General features: G+C 38.3%; 2 protein-coding genes across 3 annotated transcripts in view; one reads left to right on the forward strand and one right to left on the reverse strand.

Moving 5' to 3' along the window:
- zbtb20 (zinc finger and BTB domain containing 20) overlaps window positions 1–12753 on the forward strand; it is a 32874-nt gene extending 20121 nt beyond the window's left edge. For both annotated transcript variants that reach the window (XM_085470094.1, XM_085470095.1), the window contains exon 4: window positions 1431–12753. In XM_085470094.1, the coding sequence (XP_085326220.1) occupies window positions 1431–1966 (536 nt within the window). In that variant the 3' untranslated portion in view covers window positions 1967–12753. The remainder of the gene's footprint in view (window positions 1–1430) is intronic.
- A 2094-nt stretch (window positions 12754–14847) lies between these two features.
- Window positions 14848–18600, reverse strand: LOC146700061 (ADP/ATP translocase 2). Its single transcript, XM_085470096.1, has 4 exons — window positions 18380–18600; window positions 17060–17546; window positions 16833–16973; window positions 14848–16712 (listed from the first exon to the last, which is right to left on the reverse strand). The coding sequence occupies exons 1-4, from the start codon at window positions 18488–18490 to the stop codon at window positions 16555–16557; spliced, it is 897 nt and encodes a 298-aa protein (XP_085326222.1). The 5' UTR covers window positions 18491–18600; the 3' UTR covers window positions 14848–16554.
- Between the last annotated feature and the right edge of the window lie 214 nt (window positions 18601–18814).

An 18814-nucleotide genomic window follows, 5' to 3' on the forward strand; every position in this document is an offset into this window, starting at 1 on the left:
AAAATGTAATATATCACATCTTCACAGGGCACGTTGACGCGGCGCACTCAAAATAGCTAAAAAGATAATGATAACACGTGCAGCAGAGGTAGTGTGTCATTTTTCTGCAATCAAAAACCTGTCAGAGACATAGAGAATGCTTTTCAGCGGTATGAATCACTGTACTGCGAGTACACCGCCCCCCGGGCAACACAGTAAAATACCTGTTATGTATGTGCTGCTCATGTGTTGTGACCCTGAAACCTGACCTCTGCAAGGGCCTGGGTCGGGTCAAGTGGAAATAAACAAAAAAAGACAAAGCAAAAGCAGAATTTATTAGCTTCGTTAAATGAAAGCAGGTGGCAACACATTCATTCATTCGGCACAGCAGAAAAGCAGTCGATACACAGAACTTCATTAACTTGCGTGGTACAACTTGTGTTATCAGTCTCCTTCTCCGCCTGTTCGTTTTACGTTATTATTGATATGTTAATATTTTACAGCCCATAATGTCAGCAGAGACAATTATGGAAAATGATCTTAACGTCGCGACAAAGTGGCAGAAATGCCAAATAGATGCATAAAATATTGCTTTCGCAGTCCTGACATTTTAGCCCCACTTTTCTGCGCCGTCATTACAGCGTTATTACATTTTTGTAAAATACTTCAAATGTATCGTTTTCTCGCTTTTTGTGTGTTTTTTTTTTTTTAAATTTGCGCATGTTGTATCAGAGCAACTGTGACGAAACCTAAACCTTTCCCACGGCGCTGTAGCGTGCAGCGCAACGTGAAAGCAGCATCACAATACAGCAAACGCAGGTTTAAATAATTCTAGCCAGAGGTGTGTTCCTGTACTGGAAAAGTAACCCCTGTGGCTTTGGGCGTCTGATGTTGCTGTACAAGTTGAAGTCAGCTGATCCTGCCATGTTTTTTTTTTCTATGTAGGGCTTAAGAGTCAGCTGGCTGTGTTTCAGGAGCGTTTAGCGTCAAAATTTGCCTTGATTCAATTTCCAACTACTAATTTGGTCCAATTTTTTTGTAATTAATAAATCAGACACGTGCCTTCGTAATGGCTGATTTACCCACAGCAGCGTGCGCACCCTGAAATCTTTCATTAAAAATGACCGCGCCACACAGACCTCAGTGAATGTCCCTATCGAGGTGGATGTTTATGTGATAAACAGATGGAGCTAAATTAACCTCAGAGAAAGAAACCAGAGAAAGGGTGAGAAGGGTTATAAGAATTTTCCCTTGAATAAATTTTTCTTTCACCATTCAGTAATTGCACGTCCACCTGGTCTGGAGATACATTATGAGATTTTAATCATTTAAAATGTTTAGTAGTGATTTTTTGATACCCATCTTGTCCATATTCCTAACCTAATCCACAACTTTCTTCCCCCTTTTTCCCCCCACCCTCCTTAATGCTTTTGTCTTTCATGCACATCCAGGTGAGAAGCCTCATCAATGCAGCATCTGCTGGCGCTCTTTCTCCCTGAAGGATTACTTAATAAAACATATGGTGACACACACGGGGGTGCGGGCCTACCAGTGCAGCATCTGCAACAAGCGCTTCACCCAGAAGAGCTCTCTCAACGTCCACATGCGGCTGCACCGTGGAGAGAAGTCCTATGAGTGCTACATCTGCAAGAAGAAGTTCTCACACAAGACCCTGCTGGAGAGGCACATGGCCCTGCACAGCACAGCCAGCGCCATCACTGGGCTGTCAGGGAGTGCAGTTGCCCCGGGTCCTGTCTCCATTCCCATGCCTATGGCCGTCCCTGAGCCCGGAGCTGGAGTGGTTGCCCTCGCCATGCCAGTAAGTGGAGGTGCTGGAGTAGGGGCTGGGGTTGGAACAGGAGTGGGTGTAGCTGCAGAAGCGAGCTGCCAAGAAGGGACCACCTACGTATGCTCCGTCTGCCCTGCCAAGTTTGACCAAATGGAGCACTTCAATGACCACATGCGAATGCATGTCTCCGATGGATAAGTACAACTAGATAAACTTCTTTCAAAAAGAATGACAAATAAAATGGCACTAGATTTTCCTTTTCTTATTTTGAGGTATGAAGAGTAATGAGTATAGACACTGGCACATTAAGTTTCCCAAAAAAAAAAAGATTTTTTTTTTCTGTTATTCTAAAAGAAAAAAAAAGATGGTGGCCTTAAGGCTTAGTAGTTTGATATTGATCTACTGGATGGATCCTAACTACAGGCCTCTAAATGTATGCTTTCCTAAAATACTGATTTATGTGTTGAACACTACCGAAAGGCCTACGAAAGAAACACATACACACAAACACACCTTTTGTGTCGACATGTCTGAATGAATATACCTGTTTGAACGTTCGTGCATTTGCATGTGTCTGTCTGTTTATCCAAGTGTGTGCGTGTGTGTGCGTTACCGTGTGTGTGTGTGTGTGTGTGTGTGTATGTGTGTGTGTGTGTGTGTGTGTACATTGCCATGAAATATCTATCATGGCAGTTGTGAACCCATATTGACCAGTTTGGAAACTTTAGATGTCCAAGCTTACTGTGGTATAATTTACAACAACAATAATAATAAGAAAAAAAAAACACCTGGGGTTGGGCTACATATTCCCTCTAAAAATACTGATGGTCACAAGATTGCCTTCTTATATGAAATAAAAAAAAAGGAGAGTAGTTAATTTGACACTGGGTTTTATTTATTCCTATTGTATTAAGGGATTATAATGCAGCCATTGTCAAGGTACCAATTTCAATCATTGTCCTGAAATGTAACACCCTCGTCAGCGGTGACGGGGGCAGATATTTCTCACATGCTTTATAATTATTGTCCATGCATTCTGATGGTAAAGATGACTAAATTACGGTGTGTTGATGAGACAGTATTTGAGCAAAAATCTGTTTCTTTTTTTCTGAAGTTTGGAGTTTAACTCATTTGCATACACTGCCACTAATATCTTCAAAAGACTGTTAAGGCTATTAGACCTCTTCCATGTCAAAACATAAGAAAAAAAGAAAGATTGTTTTTGCTGACGGTTTTTATTTAGCCTTTCACGCTCATAGTTTTGGCAGGTTGGAATATGCGACTAAACTCTCTCCTTCATAATTGCTGCTCCTCAACTTGCACCTGACTGTTATGGGATATAGATAAAAAAAAAAACAAACCCAAACAAAACAAAGATTTGTCACTTCAACTATTGTTGTTATTAAGTAGCCGATGTGGTTTTAATTTGATAATTGAATTTGAATATCGGGGAGGGGTTAGGCTAGTTGTTGATTGAAACAGTGTTGTTTAGGAGTGGATCATTTAATTTGAATCAAATTTGAAATTAAAGGAAACGTCACCCCTGATCACAGAGCACCTGTATAACCCGTTTAATGGTATTGCAAAGCTATTTCAGCAGATGGGAGCTAAATGCATTGCTTTTCATGTCCTAGCTCTCCCTGAAGGCTCAAATAGCGTGCAGTGTTTTGAAAGGAAATACAGTCTGAAAGCAAAACAAGTAGCTCCACTGACTGATTGCTATCACACTGTTTCATGGTATACCACAAGTTGCAAATGGACTTTGTAGACAATAGCATACATTCCTAATTTTTCTAAAACCTAGACAACAGCATGTACAGAATAGATTTGGAAGCTAGTGTGTGCAAGTTGTCATCCCTGCATCACATCACTTAAGGCTCATTTCTGATATTTCAATTCTTTTTTTTTTTTTTATTGCTTTTTAATCCAAAATAGGACACACACAGACACACGCACACATACACTCGGACACACACACACACACACAGACGCACGCACGCAACTGCCTGCAACTGCAATCTGAAGGATTTGCTCATTTATGTGAGCAAACACTTTCGTAGTTGTATTATTAAAAGAATAACTAACTGCATACGGGGGTCTTAAAAAGACCCGCTGTCGATTTTAAAAAAAAAAGTGCTACTTTGCACATTTTCTTAAAATGCCTGTGCTTGATATTTAATCATTTTCCTTAAATGAACTATGATTTTCTTTTATTCAATTTCAAAGGAAAAAAACAACAACTTTTTTAAAAAAAATCTTGATAAGTGGACTGCATTATTTTCTTGCATATATGTTGCACTGCTTAAACCAATAAGTGCACTACTGTTAACAGAGATATTATAGTTTTAGAAAAGAGGATTTTTTTTTTAAATCTAACATTTGGTTGTAGAGTTCACATGTAATAGAATAGCTTTGTTTCAATTTCTTCATTAAGTACTTCAGCGATTCTTGGCTTTTGTTATTGCTTGCAGTTACCTACAGTATATATACTTGTGCCGTGTTAATGCAAGCACCTGTTTTTATTTAAACCTGTACCATTATGTGTGCTCATCTATGTTTTAACCTTTGAATTCACTCTTCTATGGAGTCAGCTCCCTGTAACAGTTTTATTCAACTGCATTTCTTTAGTAAAAGAGCAGAATTTTCCTATGAGAAACATCCAAGCCAAACAACATTAACAGTGCAACAACGACAGTAATAATAAACAAACTCCCGTCCGACGCTGTTGGCGGAGGTAAAAAAATAATAATAACTATTATTATATTATTAATAATAAAACATTTATAAAGTGTGTGTGTGTAACATAAATGGTATGTGTCCTAGAACAACTTTTTTCTGTGGGGTTTAAAGGTGTAGGGGAGGTGATGGAATGCGGCTTCTTTGATATCTGTCCGTCAGTCGTACACAGTTGTGTCCCTTCCTTAGTGTCCGTATGTCTGTGAGTGTCTGTGTGGTATATAGCCTAATCAAAATGTTGATAAGTGGAATATCTGAACTGTAGGGCTTCCTTTGCAATATGCAGCGCAGGTACTATGAGAAGCAGCTCTCCAAACCTTTTGGGATAATAAGGCACCTGTAACAGTTGTTCGGAGGATTTTACTCAAGCTTAGGTCAAGTACTGTTGACTTCACTGTACCAGATTGGAGAAGTTGTGTCAAGCATTTTTGATGCTAAATTTCATATAATTGCTACTAGATTTCACATCACTGCCGAGTCTGTTTCAGATGAAGTCAAGTGACGAACATGTGAGACCCGGTGATGTCGGGATTCTGGATTCTCCTGGTCTGAAACTGAAATAAAAATAAATCGGCCACACTTTAGAAATACACTGAAAAGCCGTGAGGTTGGTCCTCAGTAAAAGTAGCACATTATTTAACATTTGATTGGGCCCGTCTCTTACGGTGTGCATATAAGCCTAAACTACATGGTTCCTGTTTGTAGCTGTTGTTGCCAGGATGGCAATATTGCTGCATGCTAGTGCTATATTTGTCTCTACACAGCACGTGGAGGGTAATCTCATGCCTTAACAGACAATGCACTAAATAGAAATATGTAAGCAACTGCCGAGATCTCTTTCCAACAGTATTGCCACACGTATGGCGCACAGCTCATGATGTTGGTGTTTGTTGTCTGTTCAGTACCAAATAAACACTGCCAAACTAACATCATCACTTCTTTAACAGCAAAGGCAGAGACATTAATGAAATCGTTTCAGTGTAACGTGTGTATTCAGTAATCTAGCATTCCTTCATGGCACCGAAATTTTTACATATTTTGTGTAAACACGTATATCAAATGCACTATTGACTGTAGCTAGATGAGTACAACCAGCTTTGTGGTATCATTGGTCTAAATAGTAGGTTAAGTAGCTCGATGTTGGTTTTCTTTTTCTTTTCTCCTCCAAATATTTGATTTCACAAGTTCACTATCAATCGTTTCTCTCTATCACTTCTTTTGGAATAACAAAAGTAGCCAATCTCAACGTTATCTGGATGAGGGCTAAATAACTCGTCCCGTCGTCAGTTGACTTCTTGTATCATAAGGTGTTTGATAGCAGACCAGGCTCGGAAGGGGAAGCACCTTCTCTCCAGTGTGTCATAACGTGCTCAGAGCATACCCAGGCTTCCTCCCCCTCTGTCCCCTGTCGCATTAGCATCACACGCTCTTCACTGTCCATAGTTATATATTCCTTATACTGCTTCAGATACTCGTGGTGGTGCTTAATTCTCTTTTCTCAGTGTTGCAAAAAAAAACCAAAAAAAAAACCCCAAGTCAAAAATTGTTGAAAAGTTGCAACATTATCCAGAAAAAAAAAGTCCTTATCTCAATCGTGCTTCTTCTAGTTGTTAGACTAGACTTTATGTTTGCAAAGTGTACGCATATTTTCCTGAACAAAACATATTGAAAAGTAGATACTAGTCTTGAGCCTGCAGCTGTTTGTATTGTGTTTCAGATATATTCCTGTTTATGTTTTGTTTATCGTAGTGTAGAGACACAGGGTCTACAGTACATTGTTGTCCTTCTTGCAGTAAGTTTAATTCATTGTTATACTTCTTTATTTCGGAGTTCCTTCTGCTTTTTTCTGGTGGTCATAGTGGTGTTGTTTATACATACATAGCTTCGCGCGACTGAATAAAGAATAGTCGGTTATTTTTCACAGTGTATTATATATATATGCATATACGCTTTGCATTTAGTTGAAAACAAGGAAATGGAAGATAGTAATGGTGAGGGTGATACTGAGTAAGGAACAGGTTCATTTTATTCTGATAAGCATGTGTCTGTCTTCCTGTTTGTCTTTAAGTCTGTCTCCACACATTTTAAGCCAGATTTATTTTATTTAGGCGCGAAGAAAGTCACAAAAGTAGAAAACACATGAACGCATTCATATAATACTTAACAGCTTTTTTATTTTTTTCGTTGCTTTTTTCGTCCTTCTACAGTACACATAAGAATGAAATAGATAACTTCTTACAAATAAACTATATATATTTTAAGTATCACCATCTCCACACAGATAAAGAATACATTTTCAGATAGTTTGATAAAATTGCAGCTAGAATATACAATACCTTGTGTGATATAGGGAGTACGCCTATCAAGTGCCTATCAGTACATACAGCAACTATACAGAATATTCATAGTTTTTCTCTCCTACGTTGCACAAATACAGAATATACACAGTGGACTAATGAAAAATAGACTATTTATACTATTACTGCTAAAAACCTGGTGGTTGTGAGTGCATAAGAGAACCCTTTAAATACCTGAAATGTTCTATTCATATACAGTAAAGACTACATCAGCTAGTTTTATTTTTTAAACATACATGTATACAGTTTGGAGGATGAAAAGATTTAAAATGCAATCACGCACGCCTTTGATTGGTTGGTTTAGATGGCAGTTGGAAATTAAAATATGAAATCCTAATACTGGATAGCCATTTTGTTTTCCTGTCACATTGCTCTCTGTCATAGATGAGGCTTTTTTTTTTCCAGTTTTTCACATTTGCAAACAAGCCATATACTGTACTGTACTGTATGTTTGGGGAGAAAGGGCAGTGGCATTTTGTGAACAGCAGGGGGAGCCACACATCAGCCAGAAGAGGTGAAGTTTAAACGAACAAAACAAAAACAAGTAGAATCGTTGAATATTTTTGATTCTCTTTGTTGGTCATTATGGCCGTTGCGTTTTTTCATATTACAATAACATCTGTGGGAATGCCACTAGTTGCCTCCTCTGAGACTACATGAATGAAATGGTTTGCAGTCTGTAGGATCTGAAAGCTGCTTTAAGGTTCTTAGTTGGCTCCAAAGTACACTGTGCGCAAATCACACCAGGCGTGCTTTGACCTTGATGGCAGGCCCGTCCAAATGCAAGCCAATGCCCAATTTCCCCACAATGATCATTAAAGTTTTATCTTATCTTACAGCCTTGTTATTTATGTGCAGCTTGGAATCGTAAAGGGCAAGCAACGAGCAATGTGGTTAAAAAAAAAAGAGAAAAGAAAATGGTTATTAAACATTAGACTGGCCGGTTTTTATCACCGCAATTTGGAAATAAAAAGTGGGATGCCAAATTGAAAGTTTTGGCTACAGATAAACAGCTCTTCCCTGAACAGCAGTCTTTAGGTGCTTGGATGAACAAAAACTAAGAGAGAAATACGGCAGAATGAAAAACCACAAATCAAGTTTCAGGACCGAGTGGCTCTGAGATAAAAGGTTTTGTGATGGCTTATTATTTTGTCCCCTGTGGACTAATTACCACAGTTTTCTCTCTAACCTTCTCCAGCCTAGTTACGGTGCCAAATTTGGGGAGGATGAGGGGAGACTTTAAATTATAAGAGTAAGAGGGAAGCAGACAAATATAAAGAAGAAGAAAAAAATCTTCATTTTTTTTCTTAAATGCAAAACCTTTTATAACATTAAATGCAGCATGCCAAAAGAAAGTGATTGCCTTTATTTTGAATCTTTGAATCCTCCATAATGCATAGTTTTCAATTAAATTAGGAGAAAACAGCTATGATTAACAAATATACACTTAGTTTCATAGACATTTACTGTTAAAAGGAAGCATCACAAATATAGGCAATGTGATATAGCTAGTCCCTGTCATTCAACCGTCACACTATGACATCCTCAGAAACAGTTCTGTTTGAAATTTAAGGGTTTTGCAGACATAATGAAGCAGCTGTTCAGATTTTCAAGTAGACACAGCTATACTAAGCTATTACAATATCTAGATTATATTTACTATTCTCCGAACATGCAGTTATTACTCTACCCCAGATGTGTTGTTTTAGAAATAAAACACCATCTTCAGGTAACTACCATCGAACAGTCCAAATAAAGCATGCAGTCCTGTCTACACAGCTTTTTTTTTTTTTTCAGTGGAGGAGTACTTTGTTATCGAGTCCCTGGATAACACGCATTCAGTATCTTTTCTTTATCACACTGATGAGGGGACTTGGACTCTGAAGAGCTGAGCCTCTTTGTATTCTCAGTCACTCAAGTCTTTTTGGCTTAGTTCAGCTGGATGAGACGATTAGGTTAAAGGTGTGCAGCAGCGTCAACTAAAAACATGCATTCCTGTTCAGAGCAGCACATTCCAACTCAAACCAAACATTAAGGAGAATTCCCAGCACTTAATCGTTTTTACAAACCCGTGTGGTAGCAGACTTGCTTATCACAAGTTTAGCAAAAATTTACATTTCCCTAAAAATTATCCCATTTCGTTTTTTTTTTTAATTTCTTAAATTTTTTTTTAGATCTCATCTCGACATTTATTTCAAACTTTGCCATGAGATCACAAACCCTTATAAGCTCTGACCACAGCTAACGCTTGTGCGGACTGGTTTTATAGACAACATATACACTATGCTATCGTTCTGCCTCTCTCTCTGTGTAGGTCACTCTTTAATAGTGCAGAGACATTAGAAAAAGTCGAGGTTCCTCGCCGTGACGTTGGCCGTGGTCTCGGCCAACTCGTGGTCTGCCATCACTGAAGACTTAGATGAAAAATTTCAGCACTAGCACTGTGTCTTCATAAAACGGGCAGGTTGGGGGTAATTAGCAAAACGGGGCCATGGTAATCATTAGAAGTTAAATAAAACAAACAAACAAACCAAAGAAAAGGTTAGGACAATTTTAAGTTTTTGAAAAAATGAATATTTCTTTATAATGTGTGTGGGGTTCCTACAATTGGGCTAGATTGCCACCGTTATTATTATTATTACTATTATTAATATTAATATGATTGATTTTCTTTGTTTTTAATCTCATGGCAGGGTGCTTGTGAAAATGCGTATACGTTATGTCACTTGTTTATAGTTTTGTGGTTGTGTTAATTTGCCTATTGTAGACCAAAATAGATTTTCTTTTTTTAAAAATAAGAAATGCAACAAAACATAAAAATGAATCTGACACAATAGCTGTGATGTAAACTATTGCATGTTAAAACATGTATAAGATTGTAAATGTTGCATTGTTCCTCTGGCAAAACATAATAATCATTGGTTACGTCTTCTATACACACATTTAGCAAATCGGTGTACACTTTCACCTTCACATTGGATTGTGTTTAATATATTTAAGGCTGTCCCTAGTAACTAATCTGACATTGTAACTTAAGAGTACATTCAGCCATTTATACTTGAGATGGACCAAGATGTTAAGTTTGCACATATTTGTAAGTTGTTTATTAAGCCAAAAAAAAAAAAAAAAATGGAAAAAAAAAAATTATACACAACTTTAAGTCTCAGCAACTCAAATCTAGTTTAGGTGCTCGTCACCTATTAACAAATCGACCTTAATGTTCGCTGAAAGAAAGGCAACAAAGCCGGTTGTCACTGCGCAACAAAAGTAAATTCAAACCAAACTGTACGATGGATTTCAACATCGCGACGTGATTAGGTATTATTTATCAAAGTGATTCAAAAAAAGAGTATATTTTTGTAATAGCGAATGTAAATCATTTGGCAACAATTAGTTTTATAACTATGAGGTCCAAATCTGGGTAAAATCTGCTGTATTTGTTCATCCTGTGTATTCAAAATAGAAAATTGAATTACTGTAATTCAGGCAGGGTTTTTTTTTTTTGTTTTTTTTTTAAATCAAAACCCGGGCCGAAGATATTAACATTTAAAATCCAAAATTACACGCACCCTTTTTAAAAAGCAGCTTAGGTTTGATTTTGATTTTTCTTCTTCTTCCATCGTGCTTTCAGGCTTTTTGCTGCCATATCATGTACCTAGATGCTTTTGTAAACATGCACATGAGTTGAAATTTGAGATGTGGTTATAAATATGTGTATATTTTGTCAGGCTTTTTTTTTTTTTTTGCCTATGTCAGCTTTTGATTTTGACTATTTCCCTTCATAAAAAAAGAAAAAAAAAAGACATCTCTTATATAGTTATGAACTTGGCAGAAGTGGAGCTGTTGTAGTAAAGTTAGTTAACATCACAACTAAGCAACCCTGAAATATATGCTGCAGTAATGTGTTCAGTTTGTTTTTGATAATTTATGCTCCAAGTTGGTTTGTATGTTGTTATTATTGTTGTTATGAAACAAGCTTGTATGAAATGTATTGACTGCTGTTTTGAAATAGGGGATAAAGTTTTTTCTTTTCTTTTTTTCTTTTTTTAAATGTATGTGCAAGGATGTTTTTATAATATGATTTGTCAAACACTGGACTGGAGTGAGTTTTCCAACATTTCCAAGTTGAGAGATGTATTTGACAGACATAACTGCACAGGCAACACCCGTTAGCACCGATGTGAGCTGACAGACAAAGCACACCCTCCCCCCGCTGTACACGGGAGGGTGAGTAACATGGCCGCCATCCTCCCGATCAAAATAGGAGTTATTTGGATAGAAGGAGTTACCATATTTCCTTTTGTGCTGGTTAATTGCATTCAGTAGGTGATGGGTTATATATAAAAAAATATATATATATTTAATAGGAACTATTTATTAGGGATGTCCTTCAAAATTGTTGTTATGGCATAGACTGGTGACAGATTTGTTTTTCTTTTCTGGAAAAGAAAATTCATAAAGGGATACCACTTCACAGCTAAGTAGTTGTCAGAATCACCCGATATGTTCTTTCTAGAGCAGATTTAACAGTTGCCTCTCATTACACCTACCACCACTTCTCAAACCAGATAAGAGATTTGCACTAGACTGATTTTGGTCTTATTCTATCAAAAGCAATATAATTCACACGACACATATTTGAACCATAGTATGGGACGCTTGTCCTCACCATGGGAATGCTGAGTAAATGGTGATATTTGACGTGTTTTACTTTGTTTTGTTTTTTTTGTATTCAAAGGTACAGAATTGGTTTTTTAAATGCACATGACATCCATATATTGCTGTTTGTAGCAGGGTTCTTTTCTTTCTCCCCTCGCCCCTTTTTCCTTCTTCTTCTTCTTCTTTTTTTTATGTTAAATTTACCCAGCAGTACCCTGAGTATTAGTGTCCAGATTTGAGGGGCATTAAAACTGTTGTTTCCTCCTGTGATTGTTTTGGACAAATCAAGCAGCTCTTACAGATCCGAAGTGAGAGTAGGGATGTTATGAGGGATGGAATCGTTCACCACGAGTCAGTCGTCTTCATCACACAAGCCAACATGTTTAGAAATAAACACAAATGCCAAAAGAGAAACCCAGCTGTCCGCCGTCGTGCACACCTTTCCCTTAAAAACTTTGAGTGATATTTTTCTGGGATGTTCCAGAAAAAAAAAAATGCTTTAAAACGAAACAATAATGAAAAAACGAAAATCCAAAATGCATCTTTTTTTTTTTTTTGTTCTTCTTTTCGTCAATGAACGCACCATCATTGGCTGCTTATGTAGAGAAGCCACCAAAATGTATCATACGTCATTTTCAATTAGGGTCATTTACCGGCAGCATTAGCGATCGGCCCGAACGTCACTATATTTTTCTGATAAATAAGTGTAAATTTTTCAAAAATTCAGAAAGAGCAAAACGTCACCATTTTATCTGGATGTAGTAGCTTTCCTGTTTTCACCGCTTTGTGGTGTTGTTGAAAGATGTTGCGGTTTGTCTAAATTTGTTGCGTGTTAGAGGAAGCATAAGTATGTGCCTTCTTGTAATCTCCTTGGTGAGCTTGTTATTATTGAGAAGCTGAAGCCAGCCAATTGTGTTTGCACTAAAACCAAATTGCTTTTTGTGATGTAGACTATTTAAGCAAGCTTGTTGCGTCACTTTAACCGTACAGTATGCATGAGGGTGAAATTGGTAAGTCTAGGGCTAGAGCTCTCATCTGTTGACCTGTAAACCAGTGCAGCTTAGAGGATCTTGTGAATATATCTTGGCTTAGTTTCGCATTTAGTTTTCAAATTCCATCTCCTTACTCATCCAGTTTTTCACGACAGTTAAAGGTAAAACGAAACAAAAACAGAAAAAACAACACAAAAAAAAAAATCAAATAACACATACCATTTTACCGATACAATACAGCTTTTACTTTCACATGCCACAGTTAGAGTTACACAACTGCAGAAGAGATTTTCATTTTTCTGAATCCATGGGAACGCATGAGTATACGAGGTCGCCTCGAGACTATTGGTCAAATTCATTTAGGTCGTTTTTGAAGACTTGTATTTATTGCATATTTCGTTGACATCTAAGAAAGGCCTACATCATGCTTTTGAGTCTTACAAATGCACCTTATTCATGTCAGTCCATGTGGGGTAAAAAAGGAAAAAAAAAAAAAGGCTGGCAGTGTAATATCTCTGATTTTAGCACCTTACTACACAGCATGTTTTCACTTTATGCCAGTTTAACTATTCTTCCATATGTATGATTTCAAAAATAAATCTCATTCTTTGTGAAATTGTTTCATGGGATGTGCCAAAGTTTGGAGGCGATCTCCCAAGTGTTTATGCTTATCATATTTTTTTTTCTCCTCCTCCTTCAGTTATAGCAAGGGTATGTCAGAACTTTCCTATAACAGTGTGTGGAATCAATTTATCTCAGCAAACAGTATCATTACTTGCCATTTTACAATAAGCCCTGTATTTCACATATATTTACCAGTGATGTGTATTTGTTATTATAAAGAAAATAGCCGTAAAAGCTTCATTATGTTACATAATATTGTGACTTTTTTCGAAAAACTGTGAAGACTTATCTTGCATATACTTTATACAGAAGTATTAAGCCTTAATACAAAAGACTAAAAAAAGTGTGGAAGAATAAACTGATTGTTGCTAAGTAAGGATGATTTTTGTAAATGTTACCAGCACTTTTTTTGTAATTTTCACTCTCTGAGGTATTGTACAAGTTCAAGCTGTTTGTGAAGTTTGATTATGAAGGAATAAAAACTAGTACTTTCCTGTACTTCACAGAAAGTCTTGTTGCTGTTTTCTTTTTGTGCTCTTTTATCTTTTGTCTTTGGATCAATGAATGCCTGTGTAGTAATAATAATGATAATAATAATAGGACTCACATTTCCCAACTGCGCTGCCACAAAGTACTAACATCCAGTTAATCCTTAAAACCAGATAAACATATAGATGAAATGCTCGGAGTCAATTTATTCGAATAAATTACCCGTCGTAGCTAAAATTAAGCTCATAAATAATATTAACCTGGTGTGTTGTGGTGCGTGTTGATTCCAAACACAGTTGGAAGTGACGAGATAATGAACAACAGGCTGGAATGTATCCCAGAATGCACTGTGCAGGAGGCAGGGAACACCCCGGACAAGCTGTCAGTTGGTTACAAATCTAACAATGATTAATAAACAGTTGCAGTCGTACTTCACACCTACAGACAATTCAAGAGTACAGTCCACTTGACTCACAAGTGTTTAGACTGTGGGAGGAAACTGGCACGACCAATGTGGAAAGAGCTAGAGATGATTTCAGCAGGAACCAAAGAGCAGGTGTGTCCCGTTGTTAGGTGTGCGTTTTTACCCCCGAGCTGCTGCAAAGTACAGCACGTGGCTGCGCAAGGCCGCAGATGATTCTCAGATATGGCCATATCAAACGTGGTTTGCGCTGGGGCTTTTTACACTGATTAACATACTGTGTGTGTGGACGGAGAACAACCCGAGCAAGATCAATACGAGCTTTTATTGATATTCAGATTAGAGCTATGTGCTGTAAACAGTGCTCCTTATTTCCACAAGCAAAGTTAAAGAAAAAACAAATGTCAACCATGCGCTTCAATAATACTCATTAACAGATTAGCAGATGTCTAAAGAATGGATAATATGACAGGTGTGATTTGGCAAAAACATTACCCAGCAAGAGCAGACAGGGAGAAGGCAAAGAAGATAATGTGTACTGTATGCATTTTATTCAGATGCATACGTTATTGGTGTTTATGACTGCAAATTAAACTTGTGTAGGACAAACATAGCTCTACTGCCTTGGCAAATCATTCCCTTTCTTTATATGGCTACACCCACGCTCTCAGTACAAACAGGAAAGTGATTTGCCGGTTTTTTAATTCATATTTCCAAACGATTTAGAGGTGAATCTCTCGTCAAAGCAAAGTAAAATGCAAAGGGTTTCATTTAAATTGATGTAAGACACTGAGCAAACAGTTCTGTATCTGTCCACTTTATTAGCAACTTTATAAACACTTTAACATTTGTCATTTTAAATGCACTGGACAAATATTCTTCCTTTACTTTGTCAGGCTCTCGGTGCTTTATTGTAAGGTGTATTACTTTTTTTTTCTTTTTTACAATGTAATAGAGGAACAACAACATTTAAGTTACAGTGTTACAGTACAGGCTACAGTTACACAGCATCACTCTGGAATGCATCAACACCTCTTTAACCTTCTGAAACGAGTTATACAGGCAGCAGGTTTCGCTGTATTGAAGTAATAAGTTCAACATAGCAAACACTGCCTGGCTGTTTGTGATGATTGTTTATCTCGGTTGGGTCAGGGTGAGCCTTTGTTTTGTTGTCATAATATTCTGATAAGATTTAAAGCCTGTTTGAGCTTTAGACACTCCTCATTAAGAAACTCTCAGTGGGAGCAGTTTAGCAGAGCCGATCTAGTTTCACGCTGTATGCAACTGGCGCCCCCTGCTGTCCACATTCAGTATCTCGGGTTAAGTAGACCGAAACCAGATTGTATATTGAAACTTGTGTGTAAGGGCCTCTTAATCGCTGCTTTATCTTTAATCTGACTTTTCATTAGGTTTAAAAAAAGAAAAAAAAGCCATGCCATTTTTTACATACCTGCCAAGTTTACCTTAAACTCTCTCTCTCTCATAATTTATATATCTATATAATCAAATTACACCTATGTTAATTTACACTATGTCATATAGGCTTTATTACTTATGAAAAATGTAGAAAGTATGTAGGAAGTATTTCTCCCATAACACTCTGCCTGGCTACAGATATGACTAATAAAGCAAGTGTTCACCTAGCCAGTCATTTGCAGCTCACTTAACATGCACCACACCTTATAATCATGTTTGCTATTTAGGTTGACAAAGCAAAACCAAACTTCTTACATCGCCAAAGCAACTTGTGATGGATGTGAGAATAGATTTGAATTCAGTTGGTGTCTTGGATGCGTGGTAGTCATTCTGTTCTTCTAAATTTAAGAGCTATATTTATTCAGACACTGAATATCCAATGAGAGGGATATCTTGAACTATATAAATTCTATTTTATATATTTCTCTTAAGATTTACATTTTCCAGCTGTTTGAATAACTAAAACTGCAATACTGTCAATTTACATGTGCTGTGAAAGATAACCTAGAAACAGAACCTCAGTAAGGTCAGTATACAAGCTATAGATTGTGCTACTAACAATCTGAGTGGCACAACAAAGGAGGTGACACTCGAGTATTCTACTCTACAATCCTAGAAGTGGCCACGGTCAAATGCAGAAAGGCTCAGGGAGAGATAAGCATGAGTAAATATAGCCATTGGGTGTAATCCACTTCGTGCATTTCATTATCCAAGTGAGTGTTCATCCCATGCTATAACAGTATTGGAGACAGTAGACATAAATTGTTTAGTTTGTTCCCCAGAATAAATTTATTCAAGTTGGGACCATACAAACCTAGTGAATGACAGGAGGAGGTATCATATTTCTTTTTAAACAGGAATGACATTGGTAAACAGGGTGTGGAACGTTTTAAAATCAAAGATGCACAACGTACAGCCATCTCTCACTATTGGTGAGAAGTTTGTTCCCATAAATAAGGCAGAACGCAGAGTCCGTAGAAATGGAAAGTTATTACATTTAGCCAAATTGGACAGTGATGTGACAATGAAGATTTAGAGGACCTTCTTCAGCTCATCGTACAACACCAGCACGAAGGCGCCGCCCATGCCTCTGAGCACGTTGGACCAGGCTCCCTTGAAGAAAGCCTTACCACCCTCATCGCGTGCGATCTTGCGCCAGCAATCAATGGTCCCGGTGTACATGATTTCAGCTAAGGAAGGAAAAAAAAATAAAAATAAAGAGTTAGTTACGAAATAAAACTCAATATAGAACAGATCAACTGTAACTTCTGGGTTCATGTCTAGGTGACGCGTGTTACAAATACACTCACCTCCTTTACGTCCGGACTGCATCATCATACGTCTACGGACAGTATCGAAGGGGTATGAGGTCAGGCCAGCAACGGCTGTCACAGTCTGTGCAATCATCCAGCTCACCACAATGTGGGTGTTTTTGGGGTCTGGAAGCATTCCTGCAAGCACAAAAGGAAAGGTAAATTATTTACAACACCAATAGATGCAGATGAATCGCTTTATGATCAGTGCGAAATAAACATACCCTTAGCTGTATCATAGATGCCGAAGTATGCAGCCCTGTAGATAATGATGCCCTGCACAGACACATTGAAGCCCTGGTACAATCCTTTCAAGCCGTCAGACTTGAAGATCTTAACCAGGCAGTCACCCAGACCTGAGAACTCTCTCCCGGCTCCTGCCTTTCCCACATCAGCTGCCAGACGGGTACGGGCGAAGTCAAGGGGGTACACGAAACAGAGGGAGGTGGCTCCAGCAGCACCACCAGAGGCCAGGTTGCCAGCAAAGTACCTCCAGAACTGCGTGCGCTTGTCGACGCCATCAAGGAAGACCTTCTTGTACTTGTCCTTGAAGGCAAAGTTGAGGGCCTGGGTGGGGAAATATCTGATGACATTGGCAAGGTTACCTCTCCAGAAGGAAAGGAATCCCTGCTCCTTGGGAATACGGACAACGCAGTCCATGATACCCTTGTACTGCTTATCAGCTGTGATCTGCTTACTGGCATGCTGGACCTGGATTAAGAGAAAAGGAGAATCACACAGACTGAGGTTAAAAATCAGGAAGCTAAGGAACCACTTTACAGCGACAAGGTCCCTTTGTTGTGACCTTGAAGCTATAAAAATTGCAGGAACCACAAGAGAAATTCTTAAACAGATATCAGTAATTAATGATAATGACTACCGTGTTGAATTGTAATCTGACTAGTTAATTCGGACGTGGTTAACCATCTATTAATTTAATCATGCTCACACAGACAGACACTAAGCCTCAAATAACACAAATGTCACTAAAGGGTGTAATATAATGTCGTTGTGCGGGTTGAACAAGAAGGGATGTAAAACTTGCTGATCTGGCTGTGATTGACTACCGCCCGGGCTTTAGCTTAGCAGTCGTGCTAAACGCTGCCTAACATCCGGGGGTACATGGGCCACCACAATGATACGCCGCCAAATTTTACCGAGAATACTATAATCATGTTATCCCCGTGTAACTATAGTTGAGATACCAGCGCTTTAAATAATCCAGACGAGTTGCCGGCTGTTCGTACAGAGTGTTCTCGTGTTTGTCCTTTGTTAGCTATGCCGGCTAAGGTTAACGTGTAATAAAGCTAGCGTTAGCAGCCGGGCTCGTGTAGGTCATTTCCCCATCCTGTGGTGACCTCAAATTATTGAAGCAGTCCCTCTTTATAGTTTCACCGTTTCCGGATAAACATTATAATAAGCAAGCTGCAATTAGTTTATGTACAAGCTACTCAATTAGTATTCGATTAATACTTTTAAATGGCAGTGAGTAAGATTACACAAGCTAGCCGGCTAACGGCTTTCCGCCAGTCAAAGAGTTTTACCTGAAGGAGAAGCTTCACTCTCTCAATAGGGGCGACGGCTGTTTTGGAGATGGCAGCAGAAATACCACCGGCCAAGAAATCCTTGGCGAATGAAACAAGTGTATCGTTCATATTGCGATGTTCTTGATGCGTCTTCCAGGTAACTAGTAAATACTATACGCCCCTCTGCCCTCTGCGGCTGATGGCCTGTACCGACAAAATGGCCGATTGTGTAGCTGCGCCGGGGATTTATTTCACATATCGGATCGCGATACTACACGAGAACTAGCCTCCACGTCACGCGCTGCTCCGCCAATAAAACGGTCCAATTTGTCTTGTCGTCACTTACCCCAGGCGAGTAATTCCTGAATTATAATTAAATTCACGTGAAGTGCCTTAATTTAGACCGAAAACCAAAATGAGACAGAACGTGTTCTCGTTCCTTTTTGGCTTCCT

Source organism: Copadichromis virginalis, linkage group LG10 (assembly GCF_057382275.1).
Source record: "Copadichromis virginalis isolate Kocher_CV1m ecotype Utaka linkage group LG10, C_Virginalis_male_GT1.1, whole genome shotgun sequence".
Classification (NCBI taxonomy): Eukaryota; Metazoa; Chordata; class Actinopteri; order Cichliformes; family Cichlidae; genus Copadichromis; species Copadichromis virginalis.

Bases quoted from the DNA above. Each gene is read 5' to 3' on its own strand.
- LOC146700061 (XM_085470096.1), bottom strand. From the start codon at position 18,490: ATGAACGATACACTTGTTTCATTCGCCAAGGATTTCTTGGCCGGTGGT. The intron at 16,974-17,059 runs GTATGTTTATTT...TTGTGCTTGCAG, and splicing joins CATCTATGATACAGCTAAGG to GAATGCTTCCAGACCCCAAA. The intron at 16,713-16,832 runs GTGAGTGTATTT...TTCCTTCCTTAG, and splicing joins GCAGTCCGGACGTAAAGGAG to CTGAAATCATGTACACCGGG.